This window comes from Phocoena phocoena, chromosome 1, assembly GCF_963924675.1.
Source record: "Phocoena phocoena chromosome 1, mPhoPho1.1, whole genome shotgun sequence".
Classification (NCBI taxonomy): Eukaryota; Metazoa; Chordata; class Mammalia; order Artiodactyla; family Phocoenidae; genus Phocoena; species Phocoena phocoena.
The window spans coordinates 65,175,290-65,198,226 of record NC_089219.1 but is presented as its reverse complement, the minus strand read 5'-3'; the positions used below and the strand labels follow the sequence as shown (position 1 = coordinate 65,198,226).

At 38.9% G+C, this 22,937-nt stretch overlaps 1 protein-coding gene across 1 annotated transcript; it reads left to right on the top strand.

Annotated features, from left to right (window-relative positions):
• Window positions 1–1,246: 1,246 nt before the first annotated feature.
• CRYZ (crystallin zeta) lies at window positions 1,247–20,252 on the top strand. Its single transcript, XM_065880550.1, has 8 exons — window positions 1,247–1,357; window positions 2,984–3,136; window positions 7,173–7,336; window positions 11,656–11,707; window positions 16,042–16,191; window positions 19,338–19,439; window positions 19,540–19,635; window positions 20,088–20,252. The coding sequence occupies exons 1-8, from the start codon at window positions 1,247–1,249 to the stop codon at window positions 20,250–20,252; spliced, it is 993 nt and encodes a 330-aa protein (XP_065736622.1).
• Window positions 20,253–22,937: the final 2,685 nt, after the last annotated feature.

Below are 22,937 nucleotides of genomic sequence, written 5' to 3'. Positions count from 1 at the left end.
GCATGGGCTCCGTTCTGAGGAGTCCTGTGTTGAACTGCAGTACAGTAAAGATCTTTCATCTCAAGCCCTAGTTTCTGCAACTCTTTTTGATGTTTCAGTGGCTCATGGTTGGTGAATATGATTATTCCAGAAGTTAGCAAAGATGTTCCGGGTGGTGGCAGAGTCTAACAATATTTGATATGGTTAATTTCAAGAAATTGTCATAGCTCACAAATAAAATTATGGAGATCAGTCAAAGCCCTTTCATTGCATCTCTATAGGTATAAGATTTTCAAAGTTATCCAATTCTCTATATAAATATTCTTTACCTTTTCTAAACTTATTTTAACTCTTGAGTTTTCATTTCAATATTAACAGTGGTAGCGGAGAAAGGTTAACTATAAATTACCCTCATGATTAAAAAAGATTACATACAAAGCAGTGTTTTTAGTTTTTAATGTTTGTTCTTCTTTGTTAAGATGAGTGAGCTTCATAAAACTAAGTGTTTCAACATTGATAAATCTCAAAAACTTAATGCTGAGAAGAAAAAGCAAGTTTCAGAATTCAGTACAATATGATCCAATCTAAATAAAGTTTGAAAACATGCAAAACAATAACAATAGCACATATTGTTTACCAATGCAAATACATGTGGCAGTGGTATTACATCATGCCTGAGAAGGATGAGCACTGAGTTTATGGGAATAGTCATCTCTTAAAACTGTGGGACAGAAATGGGATTGGGGATGGGTACTGGAGACTTTGGTTACATGTACATGTTTTAGGTTTTTACAATGTTAAGATTTGTTAAAGCTGGGTGGCAGTTAAATGTTTATTATATTCTTTATATTTCTTTCTATATTTGAAATATTACATAATCTAACAAAAGAAGATCTATTTATCTAATATTAAGAAAACTTAAATTAGCTCCTAGAATTCCAAGATGTTGCAGCCCAAGCTTACACCAAAGGAAACCTAAGATATTGTATCATGCTTCACCTATCCAGATGTTTTTGTTTGTATGTTTGATTCCCTTGTTGAAGGCACTGAATCCCTACAGGAAGTAATATGAAGTACTTTGCTTTGTAGCTGAAGGATTTGTAAGATGAAAGGTCCTCAAACATGAAATGAGATCAGTGGTAAGCTCATGATTTAAACTGTTGTTTGAAAAATTGTTTGATCTTCTCCCTCCAGGGGAAAAAACATAGTGATAGCCTAGATACAATATGACAATATGTTAATTTTTTTCCTTAGTATCTAGGTCACCATGGCGACTGGACAGAAGTTGATGAGAGCTATTAGAGTTTTTGAATTTGGTGGACCAGAAGTGCTGAAACTCCAGTCGAATGTTGCCATACCAATTCCGAAAGACCATCAGGTGGAAATCATTACTTAAAAACAGGCAATAATTACACTGAGTGTGCATCTCTAGCACATCAAGCTAATGTTCGAAAGAAGCAAACTCACAATGCTTTATAAAGACATTGAATTAGGACAGAGTTTACACTGTTTGCCTCTATAAGCTCTGACAAGGCTAACATAATTCTAACTAGTGAAGTAAATGTATGAAAAGGAATAACATCTTATAAGAAAAGTTTTAAAGTTGAGAATCATCTGTGTAATTGGATTTTTCTGAATGGAGTCATAAGTAGGTTTGAACAAGTTATTCTATTACAGACTTTCAGTCATGATCTTTGTTTTATGCATGGGGAAAATAATTTTCTTCTGCATACATGCTTTTTCGCATATAAGAAAATTTAAATGCAGAGTTTAATCATTTCTGGTGACTTCAACAATATACTTTTTCAATAAAAATTGTGTATTTTTATTATTGCACCTTCCATGGCTCTCAAGTCTAATTTCCTTAGCAAGCTTTATGAGAGTTTTTACAGTGTGGCCATAATTTGGCAAAGATTTATTTCTTACCGTTCCTTCTCAACAGACTGCTGTAACAACACAAGCTTTATCTGGTTTGCCTGAGAGGTCCTGTCATTCCTTCTGTCTTTGCACATACTATTCCTTTAACCTGAAATAGCCTTTTTCTCCCATTCTGAAAGAACTTCTACTCATTCTTTAAGACCTAGCTCAAATACACGTCCTTTATAAGACCTTTCCTTACTTTTATATCAGAAGTAATCGTTCTGTATCAGTTAAGGTAAAATTAGCTTCTATTGTTGATGTAGCCTCAAAACGTCAAGGGTTCAACAATAGAAAATGATGTCTCATTCACTAAATTCCACAATTCTAAAATGTTGGTGGATAGAGTTCTCCTCCAAAGTGATTTAGGGACCTGGATTTCTTCCATCATGTGGCTCTGCCACCTTCAACACCTTTCTTCTGAGTTTGCTATGAAAGGGTGGAGACACTATGTGAATCGCCTAGGAAGGTCTTTGTGGGCCAGGCCTGAAAGGAGCTCTCATCACTTTTGTTCACATTCCATTTGGCTACTCGTAACTGTGAAGGAGCCAGGAAGGAATATTCTTTCTACCTGCCTAGGAGGAGGAGGAAATAGATTTGATGAGCACATAGTGGTCTCTGCCACACATCCGCTCATATTTCCACCACTGTTTTTCCCAAATGTTTATAATATAGCACATAAACCATTCTGTCTTATTTCTTTTTATTAGTGCACTCAGATTTTATTTTTTAAATTTTTATTGGAGTATAGTTGATTTACAATGTAGTGTTAGTTCCAGGTATCCAGCAAAGAGAATCAGTTATACATATGTATATATATCCACTCTCTTTTTTCTTTATATTCTTTTCCCATATAAGCTGTTACAGAGTACTGAGTAGAGTTCCTTGTGCTAGACAGCAGGTTTTTATTAGTTATTTTATATATTATAGTGTGTGTATATGTTGGTTTGTAAAACTGTAACGTGAGCTCATTGAAGGCAGGGCTTTCCTCACCATTTTTATAGCTCCCATAATCACTACAGTCCTAGCATAATGCTGAATGAATACCTAAATGCTCTGTTTGAACTAAAGTACATTGTTATTGCAGGTTCTAATTAAAGTCCAAGCATGTGGTGTAAACCCGGTGGACACATATATTCGCTCTGGTACTTACAGTAGAAAACCACTTCTACCCTATACTCCTGGCTTAGATGTGGCTGGAATAATAGAAGCTGTCGGAGAGAGTGTATCTGCTTTCAAGGTATTACATTTTTAATTATTTCTATTTTAGCTTAATAAATGTATGTATTTTTTTTAACATTTTTAACATAGCTGTAAAATATATCTGTGTTTAAGTCTTTAAAAGGCCCCATTACACAATTTCTGCCACTTGGGGGACTCCTCTAGTCAAAAAAGAAATTACCTTTTGTCCAGGGACCTTGCTTGTCTGATTGTTGGGAATAAGTGCTGGGTCATTTCTGTGTTTCCATATCCCCGCAGAATTGAACTATGATCCTTTGATTTGACAGAAATACGTAAGGAAAGAAAAGAAGCAAGGAAATTATACTATTTCCTAACTCTTGGTAATACACAGCCAGCATAGTTTTTTATTTCTTCTATAAAATTAGTTTCACAGAATACAGGGAAGGCTAATTCTTTTGAATAATCAGTAAAAGATGAAAAAATGCAAGGTCAGCTCTACATTTTTAGAGCTGTGACTCAGACCAAGGTGACTGAGTCAATGAAAATGTTATGATCAGGGCTTTCGTTATTTATGTGCCAAAAGACATAAAAAACATAGTATATTCATGTTCTTTCATCTTTCCTCATGATTCCTTGACCTGCTCAACTATGGCAGCACATTTACCAAAATTGAACTGAGACAGCGAAGATTAACGTGGCCCGGGCCCAGGAAGCCGGGCAAATTCCTACAGCTTTCCACTCCTCCGCCTGTGGCACTCTGGCTTCTGCCCCCACCGCTCCACTGAAACGATGCTTGCTCATGTCACTAATGGCCTGTATATTGCTGGAGCTAATGGGCCCTTTTATGTCATTATCTCTCTTGACTTCTGTGTGACATTTGACACTCTCAGCCACTTACTTTTCTTAAAAATCTTTTTCTTCAGCTCCTGTGACATCCTCTCTCTCCCTTCCTCTCTGGGCATCCTTTTTCAAGCTCCCTTTTCTCTGCATGCCCCTCACATCTTGGTGTGTTGCCCAGCTCTCGCCGTCCCTACTTAGACTCTGCTTTTTATATTTTCTCCCTCATGATGGTCTCATACACACCCTTGGTTTCCATTATCACATGTGATATCCTTAGCTTAGAATCTTCTAATAAGCTCTGGACCCGTGCTGTCCAAATACAGTAGCCACTGGCCACACATGGCTATTTAAAATTCACATTCAATTAAAATTAAAAGTTCATTTACTCAAATGCTTAATAGACCCAGGTGTCTAGTGGCTACCCTATTGGGCAGTGCAGATGCAGAGCATTTACATCATCACAGAAGGTTGTGTTGCAGGGCACAGGACCCACATCGGCAGCCTCCAGGAACCTCTTACTCATTGTGTCTAAAAGGGAGTTCATCTTTTCTCACAGCAGATCTGCTGCTGTCTCGTGTGACTGTCTTAGTGACATCTGGGGTTTGAGGCTTACCTCTCCATTCACTCTCCCTCACTCAGCTCTCCCTTACTGGAACTGTTTCCTCTCTCCTCTTTTCCTCCCCACTGCCTGTAGTGTAGTTCTGGTTATCTTACATGGTCCTTTACCTGGATTTCTATAATAGGTACAACTTACCACCCTCCCTTCTTCCCCTGAGAATCTATCCTTGCTCTATAAGGAGTAATTTGCTAAAATGTACTTATGATTATTATACATCTCTGTTTTAACTCTTGCATTAATTCTCTGTAGATTTCAAGGTACTGCTGGAACTGCTTATGTTATGAAAGAAGACTGTTTTGTGCTCTCTCCCCCACCTATCTTTTTCCATTCTTATCTCCCATTCCTTCTCACCCTGTAGTTTATTCTTTAGTAATAACTGTTTGTTCTTCCCTGCATATCCCATGCTCTTTCATCTCTGTGTCTTTGTTCATATTGGCTCTTCTGCATGGCAGAACTAAACTGAAACTTATAAACATGGGTTCAAGGGCTTTTACCCTCCAGCTTTCATTTCTTTTCATTTTATCTCCCGAAACTATTACATTCCACACATTAAACTACTTATTCGTTGGGAATGAATCCTGATGATTTCTCAGCACCTATTCCTGCCACTGTTCCTTGACGTACTTTGTTTCCTTCATCCATAATGACTTTTCCCAGGTCTGGTTTTCAATTCAAGATCTTGTTCTGTCCTTCAAAGCCTACCTCAAATACTAGTTTCTCAGTGAAGCTGTTCTTGAGTCCTTCAACTTAGAAATAATTCCTTTCTTTTTCTTGTACCTATCTTTGATGGCCCATCATATTTGCCTTGCTTTGTAATTATTTCTATCCTTTTTTTTCCTCTTCCTAGCATTTAAGAAGCTTGAGATTAGGGAGAGTGTCTTGCTATTAATATCCATCACAGAACTTGAAGTACTACTTTCCATAGTGGATTCTCAGAACAGGTTTGAATTATATTGAAATCAATGCAATGTGTTTTTAAGCTGTAAAAACAGAATTAATCTTAAATTAGTCATACTTGACCATTTGCAGGCAACACTGTTAAGCAGTGATGCTTGTCTTTGACTCCTAGATGCCTTTTGTACCTTTTTTATCACTACCTCACCACATAGTGCTTTATTATAGGGCAAATTTAAGTATATTGAGAATTATTGCCTTACTGTTTTGCTTATTCCAAGGAATATTTCCTTTTTTATTCTCTTTAAGAAATAGGAGTTAGCTTTTATTGTAATTCATAGCTGACATAGAATTCAGCTAATAAATGACTGAGCCAGGATTTGAATGTAGGTATGGCAGACTCTAATGTTCATATTCTCTCTACTACATTGAGATTGTTGAGGCTAGTTCTTTAATAGACCTGTGAAATAGATTATGAAAAACTGTATTCTCTTACTTTATCTTGGGTGTGTGTGTTGCAAGGGGGCAATAATGAGAAGAGGCAAAAAATGATAATGATTTTCATCATTGTACAGTGTACTCTTATATTACTGAAAGGAATGGAAGACTGTTCTTTCTCAAACTTGGCCACTAAGTCTGGTTTTAGGCTGACCTGCATAACAACATGAAAAATATTTTCTACAGGTGTTTTTTATTTTCCTGTATCTTTGTAAACTATTGTGTGTGTGTGTGTGTGTGTGTGTGTGTACACTCTCATATATATTTATTCTTGAATCTGTAATCCTACATAGGTGGCAACAACTCTGTTGCCTATTTCATGCTCAATTAAAAAGAAATCTTATAAGATTTCCATGTATTATGGAGAAAAAAAAGAAATAGGAGTTAGGAGAGGTGCTTGTACTGGACAGTCTAATTTCCCTGGTGTGCAGGTTACTCTGGGCAGGCCTGTAGTGCTTGTGTGGTGCCTTACCTTACCCTCAGTCATGCATCTGCTTTCCAGTAGCAAGGACCCAGCAGACGTTTGTTTATTGAGAGTTTTTATGTTTCTAGTGCTGTGACAGGTGAAGACATCTGTCCTGGCTCATCTTTGCTGTTCAGGATCCAGGCAGAGTTGCCTGCTTTTTGGTGTATGCATGAAAAATGAGGGAAATACAGAAACAAATCTATGGAAAAGATTTAGAACAGGTGTTCGGTGTGTGGAAGAAACCTTACATTTTATTTGTTTCTTCTCCCTAGTATTTTGGACCAAAAAAAGAAAAAAAAAGTTTTATATTAACTGCCATTTACTAACTGCTTGATCTGAGCTAATTACTGAGCTTGTATGTGCTTCAATTTCCTCATCTGTGTAGTGGGATTATCTAAAGGGAGATAATGAAAGTACTTTCCTCATGGGCTGTCATGAAGATCAAATTAGATAATACTCATTAGACACTTAATGCAGTGCCTAGCACAGCAAGCTCTCAATAAAGGTTAGTTATCATCATTATTATTAGACCATGCTGGACATTCTTTCTTTTATTTTTCCTATTTCCCTTGATTTTACTTCTTACTAGTTCCCATTAATAGAACATTTTTAAATGTTCAGTATTTTGAAGTTATTTTTATGAGACCTTAGGACGTAGAAAACAGTTTATAAATACTCATTTATTTCTTGTTATAAAGGTTGCATTATAAAGGATCGTACCCATTTTGACATCATTTTTAATCCCTAAAGCGTTTATTAATTTATTGCTTTCCCCAGAAAGGTGACAGGGTTTTCACTACAAGCACAATCTCTGGGGGCTACGCAGAATATGCTCTGGCAGCCGATCACACTGTTTACACACTGCCAGAAAAACTGGACTTTAAACAGGGAGCTGCCATCGGGATCCCGTATTTTACTGCTTTTCGAGCTCTGCTTCACAGGTAATAACACACTCTGTCAGCTTTATAATCAGCACTAGAGGAGGGCAGCATTAACTGGAGGAGGATAATATATAATTTATGCTTCCTACCACCCGTCCACCGTTGGTCATTTTTGGCTCCCATTTGGTTACCATTAAGATTTATGGAGTAGAAACTGCTAATTTGGGAGACTATTCTAATCACTGAAGAAAAAAAAGAAGAGCAAAACACTGTCTTTGTCTTCGACATGCTCACAGTCTAGTAAGGGAGGGAGTAAGGGACTAAGAGTAATAATATTGATGTATAATGTGGAAAGGGCAGTGGTAGAGATGTGCATAGGTATCTATGGGATCACAAGGGATGTGCCTGTGGTGATGAGCTAGGGCTTCGTGGCAAGATGTAAGACTTGGATTATTTTAAAGCCGTGGTTCAAAAATCTTGTTATCCAGCTCCAGAAACTAATTACTGCAACTTAAAAGGGCTCTACCCTAGACCCACTGGTCAGTTTCCATGGATGATACCTGAGAATCTATATTGTAATTAAATTCTCTAGGTATTTGAAAAGGATCAGAGGGACTTATCCTGGGGAAGGGTAGCTGGGAGTGGGGAGGGCATCCTAGACAATGGGAATAGTTGGTGTGGGGGGCAAACATCATGGTATCTGGGGAGAAAGAGCTATAGCAGTTTGCTTTTGTTAGATAGAAGATTTCAAGGCAAAGAGTGCTGAAGAATAAGGTTGGGACATAGTAATCTCTCAATAAATGTTAGCTGCCATTATCAAATAGGCGGGATTCAGATAATAAAAAGCTAGATTATAGCGCTCACACATTGTTCCGTAAGGGATTGGGGGGGTCATACAGTGGTTTTTTTCAGGAGAGTGATATTGTCATATTTGTGTTTCAATAAGATCACCTATTTGCTATGCGAAGGATGGATTTGATGACAGGAATGGAGAAAGAGATGGGAGGGTCTTATAGAAGTACCCTCTAGGAACAATACTTAAGGGCTAGAGCAAGGGTCGTGGTAGAGATGGAGAGGAAAGGACAACTGTTTAGGGGGTAAAATCAGAAATATTTGGTGACTGCATGTGGAGAATGAGGGAGAGAAAGAGCTTAAGAATACTTACAGCTTTAAACTTGGGTAATGTTTACTTTGACAAAGAGAAGGAGGAAAAAGTTTCAAAGGGAAACTGAGTTCAGTTTTGAATGTGAAACTAAGACAGACATCGTCATGGAGAAGTCCAGCAGTCTGTCGGATGAAAGAGTCTGAAGCTTGAAGCTTGGAGGTATAAATTTGGGGCTGTCAGCATGTGAGAGCTGGCAAAATGAAAGTCATTGAAATCCCTCAGGGAGTGAGAAGAACAGTGGAGTGAGACTAGAATCTTAGTGAGCATTAACATTGAAGAGTGTGGTCAAACGTAGGGGACAGAGTCCTAAGGGAACCAAAGGGAGTGTATCCCAAGGGCAAGAGAGTCCAGAGTCACCATGTCTGTTAAACATCTGTTAAGCTCGTAGGTGTTGAAGACAGGAATACCTAGGTTATAGTATTGTCTCCACCTACTACTGGTCAAGTTGCTTTCCTGTCTCAACTGTAGTTTACTGACTTGAAAAACATGGATGATAATAATAGCATGTACCTCATGGGGTGTGCTGAGAATTAAATGAGGTAATTAGTGCATGTAAAGCTCTTAGTATGTGAGTAGTACAGTCAGTGTGGGTAGTGTTAGGGGTAGTAGTTGATGTTGCTAACAAGGAGGTAAGCTAGTTGTCAAATGCAGCAGTGAGGGCTATTTGGGAAAAAATACCAGCCGGGCTTAGCAATTAGGAGGTCATTGGTGGCTTTCGTCAGTTCATTTTCAGTAGAGTGGTGGACAGAAGCTTGATTGAGTGGGTTGAGGAAGGAAAAAAAAAATCGATTCTTGAATGGAGACTACTCTTAAAAAGTGGGGGAGACAGGCAGGAAGGGATAGAAGAGTACTTGAGGAGAGTGTGGGAACAAAAGGTTTTTTTTAAGGATGGACAGGACTTGGACATGTTTGTAGCTGAGAAAGGATCTGTCAGAGAGGGAGAGATGGAAGGCTTGGAAGAGAGGGCGGAGTGGCAGATGGAACAAGATCCTGAGCAGGGCAAGGAGATGACTTAGGACAGAGATAGAGAGATTGGCTTCAGGTCGAAAGGAGAACTCATCTGTAAAGCTTGGAGGAGGTAGTGTAATTATGGAAAGTTGGTGGGCAGGGAGGTGAGACGTTGAAGGAGGAAGACAGAGAGAAGTTGGGGCAACGTACCATGGGGTCCAGGCTGACTAGGGAGGGAAGTGAGGCCAGGAGCAGCAAGAGGGCAGAAAAGGAGCAATTGAGAGACAGCGATCTGTGAAGCTGAAGAAGTTTTGAGAGAGTATGGGCTTACAGAATCAGGATAGGAGGTTAATATTGCTTGTTAGTGTCTCATATTCCTCAGGTAGAATGGTTAGGGGTGGCTACCAGGTGTAGGGAGAGAGTGGTAAAAGCAGAGGAGAATTCAGGAATTGTGATTTGCGGGTTTCCTCCCGTGAATGTTGAAATCTCCCAGATTGGGGCTGGATTGGGGGTGGAGGAGGAAGCCTATGTGCCAGGTCCTAGTCTTCAGTAACTGCGATGGGGTGCTACAGCAGCACAGAAGGCCAGGCCACATGCTTCAGGCCTGCCGTGGGCCCCAGGGACAGAGGACTGTTAGTTAGGGTTCTCCAGAGAAGCAGAACCAACAGAATGTATATACTGATAGATTGACTTGTGGAGGCTTGGTGAGTCTAAAATCTGATGGGGAGGCTGGCAAGCTCTAGAGCCCGATAAGAGTAGCAGTTCAAATCCAAAGGCAGTCTGCTGACGGAATCCCTTCTTGCTCTGGGAGAAGTCTGTCTTTGTTCTATTAAGGCCTTCAACTGAATGGGCGAAGCCCATCCACATTATGGAAGATAATCTGCTTTATTCAAAGACTACTGACTTAAATGTTAATCTCATCCAAAAAAGCACCTTCACAGAAACATCCAGAATGTTTGACTCATATCTGGCACCATGGCCCAGCCAAACTGACACATAAAATTAACCATCACAGTGACCCTACACAAGGATAGACGGATCGTAGCCATGGGGATCCAGGAGAGGGTTAGCCAGCTTTTTCTCCACCCACTGCAGGCCCAGAGGTTTAGGAGGATGTGCTTAGTGTGTGAGGAGTTGTTTATAAGATTTAAAAAAAATCATTGGGAAGTATTTCATGACGCATAGCATAACATTAGTAATCCTATTCCCTTACATTTGTATTTTACTTTTTTAAATGTTTTGGTAATACCTATCTCAGTTTATCATTGCAAACCCTCAGTTTAACTCACTGCCCTCAACCCCTCATCTCCAAGCAAGCATGTTGGAGAAACTTCATTTACTGACACAATTGTCATTTGTCAGCTGTTGGCACGGGGGCTTGAGCAGGACTCCAGGTTACTGTGTTCTCACTCCCAGGTTGAACATAATGTCTGTACAGGGTGGCCACGCCCTATTGTCCTGGTGAGTAAAGGATCCTTGCTGGGCGTCAGATCTGGATCACAAATTGGTTGCTGGCTTGTGACATCAGCACTTGTCCATCTGAAATGATAAGGCATCCCTCTTTGTCTTGCTGCACGTTCCATGTTCCATGTTTTCAGTGTAATAGAAAAACAGTGGTATGAACCAGAAGTAAAAAGAATATGTCATTTCACCAGAGGGTCTGGACATTTTAGGGGCTGACAGGGGAACCTGTGTGACAGGATTTATTGTGTCTCGTACTCTCTTACCATCGCTGACTCAGCATTGCTTCCTGAAGCGAGGGCTTAGAGGCTGTGCAGCCAGATGTTCAAAGGCATGGAGAAGGAAGGCAGTAGCTGCTATGTTTACTTGGGTATTGCTCTGTGTTTACCGTGGAATAAAGACTGAGCTGTAACGACCCTGTTTTGCGACACTTTCTGTGGGACTGAATGGCGGACTCCAGTTCCTCTAGGTGAAGCAATTTCACTTAACACACCAACAAGGCCTCTGAGAAGGTAGCCCAATAACGTGATCCCGGCATCCCAACGGTGCCTGGCATGTGATTGACTTCCAATAAACATTTGTTGAATGAATAAGTGAATTGAAGGTTTACTTTTATCTGTGGCTCTGAAGAACCATTGTTTGATCCTGTGGAGCTTGGAGAATATCTTGGGTTATATATCACGATGAGTTTCCTCTTTGGGTAAGTGTTAGTTGAACTGAGGGTAGAGTTCTCTTAAGAATTATGACAAGCATTGAGCTTAATTAGCTCCAGAGTAAGGTGATGAAGCTATACTTTCTTTTTCAGTGCCCGTGTGAAAGCTGGAGAAACTGTTCTGGTTCATGGGGCTAGTGGAGGGGTAAGTATTTGTTCTTTAAGTTTATTTTTAAAAGAGCTTACGTTTGTGCGTTTCACATTGTATTTCTTTAAGTTGTTTTTAAAAGCCAAATTTGTAAATATAGTCAAGGGTGCTTTTTTTCTTTCTGTAGCGAGGCTTCTTTAAATTCCGTCTTCTGAAGGTGATTCCCTGTCATTAGTTTAGCATTTCTTGGTTAATAAATTCAATAGATTACCAGGTCAAAAATGTATGCATTAGGTTTTCCACCTGTGTTGGGTATGGACCTAGATAAGCCGGTTTTGTTTTTCTCTTCAAGTAGTGAATGTTACAAGAATATTTATTTAGAATTTTAAACAGTTCTTTAAGGTTAATGTAAATTCTACATTCCCTTAGATAAGGAAACTAAGGCTCATTAAAGCTTTACCGCTGTTGCCCCAGACAGCACTGCAAAGCCACACTGCGAGTCTTTGTCCTTTCTAGTTCCCTTCCTCCTGGCCTGCTGCGCTTTGATGACATTCGTGGGGTACATAGTATACAGCTGTGTCCCTCACACCACAACCCATGGCTTAAAATGCTAATGGGGCTGCGGGGGAGGGGGACTCAGAACTTATAAAATCAGCCCTGCAGTGAAATCACGCAACGCAAGGCTGTCAGAAACCTCTTCAAGAAACTGGCTGTCAATCTGCCTCCGAGGAGCTTAGAGGAAAAGTTAGAGCTCTGAGGCTGGAATTTAACAAGAAATCCACATGACCTCTATCCTGCACGTAAAGGCTTTAGAAATTTTGGAGACAGGATTTCACAGTTTTAAAATACAAGGCCTGGGGCTGGATGGTTCACCTTGAGGAAGCTGCTTAACCCTTTCAGGGCACTGTGTATTCCAGAGAGCAGGTGGAAAGAAGTAACCTATTGATGGCACATTGTTCCCGGAATAATGAGAGGCATCCTGAAAATGTGAATTTACCTCTAAACATGGCCAGATAATACAAACAGAGAATTCAGACCCCTGCATTATCTGTTACTTAATGTGAATGTATCACCAGGTTTCACACCCAGCTTCCTGTGTACCTTCAATAGATTAATTCTGAAGGATTTCACGGATCAGACTATTTACTAAAAAACACCAAGATTGTCTTTCTGGGGCTTGAGAAAATATGACAGATATACCTTGTCAAAAAACGCCCATTGTTTAGCTTCAGCGAAGAGGCTATTTGGGGGTTAAGTTAAATTTAACCCTAAATAACTAAAGGATCTGTCAAACATTCATGTATTTAAATTGCTTTGGCTTTCAGAGAGCTAACCTTGTGCTCTGTATCAAAGGGAGAGATTTCAGTAGGAAGGGGAGAGAAGAGTTTAAAGAAAATCTCTTTTTATTCCCTTTACTCTCTTGTAAAAAGCCAGGTTGCTTCACCATGATTTTTTTTTTAAAGGCAGAATCCGCACTGTTCCCTGTGCTGGCTGAGTTTGTTAAATCCTTGGCTGGCGGGGATAGGCTGGTGACCTGGTGTGTGAAGCACTTCTGATCCTCCCTGCCCTATCAGAGGGAAACAGTGCTGGGTTTTGTCTTGCTTCTGTTTGTACTTTCTGTCCTCATTTAAATCAAATTCCTTTGGGATTATGTTGTGTATTTAAAATGGTGTAGAATGTATGAACACAGCTATTATTCCGATATGTTGGTGGGGAGTGCCCTCTTTTAGCATCAGCAAAATAAATAGAAGAAAAAATAGTTGATACATCATGATATATGATCTATTGAAGGAATATTGTTAGTATAATTGTTGACAAGAATAGAATAAACAGCACCTTTAAAATAGCTACTGAGTGCCCCTTTGAAGTAGTTAGAGCATAAGGAGGTATATTTACATTAACTCTTAGGTTGAAATGTGGTTTTATTAGAAGCCCCCTGTCTTTTTAATTGAAAATTAAAGTAGCAAAAATCAGTCATGCTAACCACATAGTGTATTGTTTTTTCATGGAATTGAATGTCTGTTGCACTCAGTAGACAGTGAGTTCCCAGTGTTTGTTTGGTGAAATCAAACAGATCCTCACCATAACCCAAGTGGGTTCAGGCTCATCAGTCCCATATGCCATACAATCTTTAAGGTCTATTTCAGGCCTGGGAGTCTGTGATTCTGTTACAATTTTAATTAGTTTCTATCATCATTTTTCACCTTAATTCTTTTCTATCATGCCTAATCTATAATCATTTTACCTTCCTTTAAACCAGTGGTTATCAATAAGGGGTGATTTTATATCATCTCTTCTCCCCCTTGGGGACATTTGGCAGTGTCTGGGGACATTTTTGGTTGTTACAACTGGGTAAAGGGGTCTGGCATCCAGTGGATAGAAGCTAGGCATGCTGCTAAACATCCTTCACTGCACAGCATAGTCCCCACTGAAAAGAGTTACCCGGCCCAATAGTGCCAAGTTTGAGAAATCTTGCTCTAAATGTATGGGACCCTTATCTGTGCCATTCATTTGGCATGTGATCAAACGTATTTCCTAGTATTGCAATTTAAATAATTGCTTTCATCTATATTCCTAAAATAATTTTATTTCTCCTTTATACTAAGCACATTTATCTAGTGCTCTAGTGATTTCATCAAGTCCCGTGGCTTTAAACTGATGAATCTCAAATTTACGTTTCCATTTCTGAATTCTTGTTAGCCCATACCCATATTCAGCTGATGACTTTACATCTTCAGTTAGGTGAGCAATATACAGCTCAGCATGTTCAAAGTGAATTCTTAATGCTCTCACTAACTTGATCCTCTCTAATCTTCCTTATCCCAGTCAATCTACCCAGTTAATCTGGCCAAAGACCTGGGAGACATCCTTAATTTTTCTCTTTTCCTCACCTTCCACCTTCAATCTATAAGGAAGGCCTGGTCTTCCTACTCCCATTTCCCCCTACCTTCCTTTTGCCTCTCATATAATTGGAATTTCTTTTAAAAGCCTAATTTGGATCATATCCCTCTCCTGCTTAAACTCTCCAGTAGTTCTGCATGGCTCTTAAATGTAATCCAAAGCCTTTACCTCCAAGGCCCTGTGTGCCTTGGCTTCTCTGTGCCCCTCTGGCCTCATCTTCTGCTGTCCAACATGTCCCACCCTCAAGCCACATTGACCCTCTTTCATTTTTTTTTTTAAATAAATTTATTTATTTATTTATTATTTTTGGCTGCATTAGGCCTTTGCCACTGCACGTGGGCTTTCCCTAGTTGCAGGGATCGGGGGCCACTCCTCATTGCGGCACGCGGGCCTCTCACCACGTCGGCCTCTCCCATTGCAGATCACGGGCTCCAGGCATGCGGGCCTCAGTAGTTGTGGCCAGCGGGCTCCAGAGCGCAGGCTCAGCAGTTGTGGCACACAAGTCTAGCCGCTCTGGGGCATGTGGGATCTTCCCCGGCGAGGGATCAAACCCGTGTCCCCTGCATTGGCAGGCGGATTCCCAACCACTGAGCCACCAGGGAAGTCCCACATTGACCCTCTTTCTGACCTTTGAAGGCCCCAAGCTCATTCCTGGTTCAACCATGACCATTCTGCCTACAACATCTCCAGCAGGCTTCCCCGACCTTCACGTGCTTATCCCTCACTTCATTCAGGTCTCACCTCTTCAGAGCAGCCTTTCCTGATGACCTAACTGGCCCCTTTCCCTATCTCTTTATAACCCAATAGGCTGTTTTATTTTTTTCAAGTACTTTTCATTTTCTGAATATACTTTATTCATTTATTTTTTCATGTGTTTATTATCTTCCCCCTACCTTAGAACATAAATTTCTTGCATGAAGAATCATGTCTTGCACATAATAAATAATAAACATTCATCATATTAGTGAATAAGTTAATTTGCTCATGTATGTACCTGTCTCCTCCACTTAAGTGGTAGAGGCCTTACCTTTGTTATGTAATATTTTATATGTACAATTAAAGTATGAAGTCAGTGAGCACATTTTCATCATCTTTAAACCCTGTATCTTCTGCACAAAGCAGATGCTAAATGAACATTTTGTGCAGTGGTTACAAACTCAGGCTCTGCAATCTGATTTGGTCCAGCTCCTGTTTCCATATATATAAGCTTCAATTTTCTCATCTGTGGGCCAGGGACAATAACAATATCTACTTCATAGGCTTCTTGTGAGGATGAAATGAAGCAATACATAGAAAGTATTGAGTGTAATACCTGGCATATTATAAATGCTCAGTAATAGTTAGCTGTTGTTCTTATTTCTTTGTTTAGGCTCTTAAACTTCTTAACAATAGCTAGAACCTAGAAGAACCTAAAGTTCATTATATGTATTTAATAAATGTTTGCAGGGATGCAAAGAATCTAAAATGTTGGGCCATATTTTGTTTTTCAGGTTGGAATAGCAGCATGCCAAATTGCTAGAGCTTATGGCTTAAAGGTTTTGGGCACAGCTGGTACTGAGGAAGGACAAAAGATTGTTTTGCAAAATGGAGCCCACGAAGTGTTTAATCACAAAGAAGCTAATTACATTGATAAAATTAAGGTAAAATTGTTCTATAATTTTATAAAAGTAAAATTTTGTTTCATGGGAGACAACATTTTTTTGGTAAGTTCTTTTATCAACTACTCTCTTAAAGTTGTTTGTTTTGCTTATGTGTGTTTTAAAGATTTAATTAGTTTAACAGAGATGTCTAGTTTTCAAACCTTCACTATCATTTCTGTCTTGTTTATTTTTACTAAGCAAAATATAGCCTCTCTAGAGGCATATGTATATGTTATAAAAACTGGTACTCTTTAATGCAAATCACATTTTAAGTAAAGCCACAGCTTTGTATTTGCAGCTGTAAGGCAGGTTTTTTTTTTTTTAATATATATTGTGAATATTGTGAAATGATCACCATAACAAGTCTAGTTAACATCTGTCCCCCATACACAACTATAAAATTTTTTTTCTTGTGATGAGAACTTTTAAGATCTACTCTCTTAGCAGCTTTCAAATATATAATACAGTGTTATTAACTGTAGGCACCGTGCTATGCATTACACCCCCATGACTTACCTATTTTACAACTGGAAGTTTGTACCTTCTGATTCCACCTTTACCCCTGTCACCCGTCCCCCACCTCCACCCCACCTCTGACCACAAAAAGGTAGTCTTAATATAATTTCTGTTGGTGTATATTTTCCATAGAAGAGAAGTTATCCACTGATTAAAAAGTGGATCTGTTTAGCCTAGGGAGTAAAGTTTATTTGTTTACTGGATACTTTGGAGGAGTGAGCACTACCTCATCCAAAGCGCGAGATAGAATTTAGTTATTATTGCATCCATTCCATTGCTGCAACAGAATTCAAACAGATTCTGAAGTTCTCCATTTGTGCTATAGTAGCAGTTTACTAAACACCTATTACTTTGCTAATCCCCAAACTACTTGCTCATGTTGAGAAAGAATTGGTATATTCCAGGTACTGATTACTGTGTAAACAAGGTCATTACAAACTGAGGAAAAATATGACCGAGAGTTTATTACCACTAAATCATCTTGCCAAAAAACTGAGTTAAGGCACTCCTTTGTTATATGTTGAGGGAACCTAAAATTGATTGAGTATGCACTCAAGACACCAGTATCAGAGATGAAAAATGGTCAGTTATTTTAAGAATATGTTTTTGTTTTGCAGTCTAATTCCGTCTCTTCTACTGGTTCCTTCTGCTTAAGTCTCTCTCATTCTCCAAAAACTTTCTCTTAACCTTTTATCTCCTCCTCCCCCTCCTTTACCACCACATTTCTTGAAAAAGTCAGGGGTACTTACTGCTCTTACTTCCTTACCTCCCACTGCAGTTTTGCTTCCACCCCAGCTACTTACACGGCTTGTCAGGGGTGCTAGTAAGCGCCTAGTTACCAGGCAGCTGCTCTTGGCTCAGTCCTCATCCTGTCTGACCCTGACCACACCTTCTAGAAGCTGGCTCTCTTCTTACTTCTCCGACTTCATTTTCAGTCTCCCTTCTCTTCATTTTACTTAAATGCTGGTATTCCTTAGGTCTTTCCCCTTGCTCTCTAATCTTCTCTGGTGCTGCACCTCCATCCTGATTCATCTCATACACACCCTTATACTGCTGGTTTCCAACACTACCTCTGGCCTGTTTCATTCCTTCATGCCATCAGCCTACTAGATATTGACACTCATCTGGTCCCTCAGGACAGAAACCCACATTTCATTTCCTGTCCCTGTTGTTTAATCACCATTCTCCCTCCTACCCATCAAATTGGTCACCTCATCTATCAGTGTCATCTCTGACATGCCTTTCATATACGTCTCTGTTTCTCTTTTCCATTCATCGTTGTGACTTTGTTTAGTCCTCATCTTCTTCAGCCTTGACTATTATTCCCAGCTGAGCTAATCTCCCCTCTGTCTTCTCTACTGTCTCCAGCATTATTTGGTTCTCTGTTTAAAAAGAGGAAGAAAGAAAGAAAAAAGTCTTCAGAAATAACTGAAATGAGAGCTCCATGAGAATAGGAATTTTTGTCTTTCTTGTTCCCTGCTGTACCTTCAATGCCTAAAACAGTGTCTGGCACAAGAATTAATTAATGAACACCTGCCCCCCAAAAGTCCAAATCTTTTAACCTGCATTTGATGTGTTTTCACAGTCTGAACCAATTTGCAATTTCTTGTCTCCCACCTCTTCCCCCACCCCCATCTCTTTCCCAGATACGTTCTCCAGCTCCGCTGGGCCACTTTCCAGTTCCAACCTGTACTCTTAGTCCCTATATCTTTGCTTTTCTGTTTCTTTTGTCCAGACCGACTGCCTCATGTCTAACTTCCTCTTGCGCCCTCTTCCTTCTGTTTTACTTAAGGAACTCCTACTCATCCCTCAGGGCCCAGGTCATCATCTCTGTGGAATTTTCTCTGACCTTTACAGGTGATCAGAGTTGTAACTTTTATTCCCTCCATAACCTGTGGTTTATTTCTGCTAATATAGTACTTAGCCCATCACATCACAGCGAAGATTGTAGTGTTTTCCATCTTCCTCACTTTGTTTTGAGCTCTTTATGTGCATCTTGGCATTTTTAGTACCTCTCACAGTGCCTGACACAGGTATTCATTTTTTTGTTAAAATAAATGAATATAAGGTAGATATGTATAGCTTATTTAAGATCCAGTTTTAGATGCTGGGAACCGACATCTGAGAGCCCAAAGGAAAAGAAATAGTCTGCCACGCTGATTGTAGACCACTTAGAGCAAAACTGAATGCACACACACACAAAATCCTGCAACAGCAAACAGCCAGTGATTTTTTCTTTTGTTTTCTGTTTTTTAATAAAAATGGGAAACCTAATGTCCAGTTTTGGATTTTTGATTTGTTCCTTCTTTCTCTATTGAAGTACATTTTGAAGATAGAATATTTTCAGCTAAGGAAAAAGTACTTTATAGTCAAGTTGAGTCTAAGTGCCTGAAAATTTTGGACAAATTTTATTTCATTATAGCAATTTATTTAATACAGACCTTTATCATTTTAGATGTTGTAGCTAGTACCTTGGAATTACAGCATCACTATATAATTACATTATCTTAAAATTTGCATTATTAGTCTTTAAAATATAGCATCTTATGTCATTTGAAACACAGTTCTGTAATATATGGGACTATGATAACAGTTATTTTTCCTAATCTACTCTGCATTCTTTTATATAGAAATCTGTTGGTGAAAAAGGAGTTGATGTGATTATTGAAATGCTAGCTAATGTAAATCTTAGCAACGATTTGAATCTTTTGTCACATGGAGGACGAGTAATAGTAAGTATTTCTTTTTTTTTTTACCACTTTGTAGTTTTATCGTAATTTAACTCTATTTTGCAGTCATCTTTAACTATAGACATGCTGTTTTTCATACTAGGTTGTTGGCAGCAGGGGTCCTATTGAAATAAACCCACGGGACACCATGGCAAAGGAATCTAGCATAATAGGAGTTGCTCTCCATTCATCCACCAAGGTAGGAAAAGAAGTGACTCTGATTTGGGTACCTTAAACATTGATATAAGTTGTCTAGTCAGGCAGACTGAAAATTTAAGTAGATGTTAAAGTTAGTTATCTAAGTGGGTTAAGGATTAATTCCTAGAAGATAACATCCCTAGAAGATAATCCCTAGAAGATAGGGTGATTTTCCAAGCCAAGGCACTTATGAAAGAGAAAGGAGATACTATTCACAATTACTAATTACCTCAGGACGATAGGTATTTTGTAAACTGAGACCGCCACAGACAAATTGCACTAAATGGTTAACCTATAGAGAACTACTTTTTTTGTAGTTCTGGACAAGTTGACAAAAGCTACGTATTTGTGAGAAATTCTTAATGTTTTTTCTCTTAGATTCTGAAAAATTTTAATGCTTCTGAAAATTAAGTCATGTGTTCCTCTACTGAAAAAACGTTTTCTTTTCCTCAGGAGGAATTTCAGCAGTTTGCAGCAGCCCTTCAAGCTGGAATGGAAATTGGTTGGTTGAGACCAGTAATAGGTCCCCAGTATCCACTGGAGAAGGTGGCCCAGGCTCATGAAGATATCATTCATAGCAGTGGGGCTACTGGAAAAATGATTCTTCTCTTAAAATGATTAATCCTTCCACAGATTTCCTGCATAATTAAAGGTTTCTTACCTCAGTTTTACGTACACTACATTTGCTTTAATTAGCATTCATTTGATTCAGTGAGTTTCTTATATTAAAAAAAGATTTAGGGCTTCCCTGGTGGCGCAGCGGTTGAGAGTCCGCCTGCCGATGCAGGGGACGGGGGTTCGTGCCCCGGTCCGGGAAGATCCCACATGCCGCAGAACGGCTGGGTCCGTGAGCCATGGCCGCTGAGCCTGCGCGTCCGGAGCCTGTGCTCCACAACGGGAGAGGCCACAACAGTGAGAGGCCCGCGTACAGCAAAAAAAAAAAAAAAAAAAAAAAAAAGATTTATCTTTAGCGATCATAGACATTGGAGTGCAATTGATTTTATAGCTGGCAATATTCTTTATGCCTTCTGCCTCTCGTCAAGGATTCATCATAGTAGGAAATAGAATATTAGTGGTCACTTGGCATTGGAGGGCATTACAGAAATTCCTAACTGATACTTGATCATTGATTCCATACCTTTGACTAAAACATGCTAATTCAAAGTAAGACTTCTTGATTTCCAAGCCTACTTCTTTATAAGAACCTTATAGGGACTTCCCTGATGGTCCAGTGGTTGAGACTTCGCCTACCAGTGCCGGTGGTGTGAGTTTGTTCCCTGGTTGGGAAGCTAGGATCCCACATGCCTTGGGGCCAAAAAAACCAAAACATAAAACAGAAACAATATTGTAAAAAATTCAATAAAAACTTTAAAAAAAAAAAAAAAAGAACTTTATAAAGGTTCTTTAGTCTCTGATTAGCCCAGAACTATATTGGACTCTGAAGATTTTCTGGACTAAACAAGACACCTTTTCCAAACTAATCTCATCTAGATCTACAAGTCTCTCAGAAGGGCAAGATAAATGATGTCCAGAGAAATTTGTTAGTTTTCCAATATATTCCCCAATATATTATGACATTCACTAGGTTAATGATTGATTACCAGTGATCCATATTCTGTGAGGACAGGAGCCTTATCTTTGGTATAATATGATACTAGGTGCATAGTTTCAAATAGATGCTTATTGATTGATTCAACTTCAAAGTAGATTTAGAGTTACCTGTTTGTGTGTTGGGGATCATATATTTTTATTTAAATTAATAAATGAATTTACACATTAAGAATGATCTGCTTTTGTTATTATGACATGGTAACTACAGTAAATTCTAGAGGAAATTAAAAATTGTTTTTCTAGTTTGTCTTACATATAGTACTTGCCTTACATCACTTTTATATCACTGTTACTTCCTAATAGTGTTTTGCGTTGGAAGTTTTTATCTAAACTAAATTAAGGAATGATTACCTAGAAATCTTGCCATCAATATTATGTCCCAGGAAATGAGGTTTGATTGTTATTTTTGTTCTTGCTTTTCTTCATGTGATCACAGCCTCCTGTCTGTTAGTATATTATATGGTTGATTCTCTTGACCTGATTTGTTCTGTTGAACGACAATTTCTTGTTTGAATGTGGAATCCTGCTTTCACAGTGAACAGAAAGCACTGCTAACTTCTATAATTGAGGGCTGTCATTGGCTTCTGGCTCTACGTGCCATGGCTGAAGTGGTTTTACTGTTAGCATTTTCCAAGTTTATTATTTCTTTTACAGGTTAGAGTCTTGTAGAGTGAAAAATAACGTTTTTAAAAATTGTTAAAAAAACAATGTCATGAATCTGGAGATTAGCATTTTATATACATTTCAAAATGGAAGATTCCTTCCCATTCAAAAAGATAAAGGAATAATTATTCCTCAAAAGTCAGTTTAATCTGTTTTCACATTTGCCTCATCTATAGAATAAGCTAAGGCATACCGCTCACTTAACACTGCACGATCCATTGATACAGTTCAGTTAATTTCAAAGGCAAAGCTAGCCAAAGTTTGTACATTAACTACCATATCTATGGTTATGTAGCATTGGACATGTTCCCTGTACAAATCTCCTTGTCGTTCTAGTTCTGCTCTTGTCCATTTTCAGCAAACTATGTTCACTGCACTGTTGGTGCTTATAGACCAAGGGCTACCACCCCATTCATCAGTGCTGTCCCTGATACGAAGTAGAGAATAACCTGTAGAATCAACAAGCATTATTTTGCGTTTCAACCATCTGAATTTCTGTTCCTATTTGCTTAGACCTTAGAATTGTATTTGCTTAGGATCATATAATGTGTTAAAAGATCAAATGGATCAGCCACCCTGAGCCTAAGAAGGCAAACTATCATGCCAAAGGTTTATCCATTTATCCATTATTTCAAAAGTATTTATTGAATACTTAGAGTTTCAGAAGGCACCATGCTGGAATTTGAGGATACAAAGATGTATAAGACATAGTCAACATCTTTGAGCTTAGAGCTGAGTAGGGATGAGAGCTGAGTAAAACATGTGTATGTATAAAGAGATTTAATTTAAGGAATTTTCTCTTACAATTATGGAGCCCGACAAGTCTAAATCTATGAGGTAGGCTAGCAGAGTTTTTATATTGCAGTATTAGGTAGAATTCTTTCTCTGGGAAACCTCAGTTTTTGTTCAATGCTTTCAACTGATTGAATGAGGCCCACCTGCATTATTGAGGGTACCCTACTTAAAATCATCAGGTGACTCTTTGTAAACACATAAAACATGATGACATTATGTTGACACAAAACTGAC

What these genes read in the sequence shown, in the direction of transcription:
- CRYZ (XM_065880550.1), top strand. Translation starts at nt 1,247, where the DNA reads ATGGCGACTGGACAGAAGTTGATGAGAGCTATTAGAGTTTTTGAATTT. An exon ending in CAATTCCGAAAGACCATCAG is followed by an intron (nt 1,358 to 2,983) that starts GTGGAAATCATT and finishes TTGTTATTGCAG; the next exon opens with GTTCTAATTAAAGTCCAAGC. An exon ending in ATTACATTGATAAAATTAAG is followed by an intron (nt 16,192 to 19,337) that starts GTAAAATTGTTC and finishes TCTTTTATATAG; the next exon opens with AAATCTGTTGGTGAAAAAGG.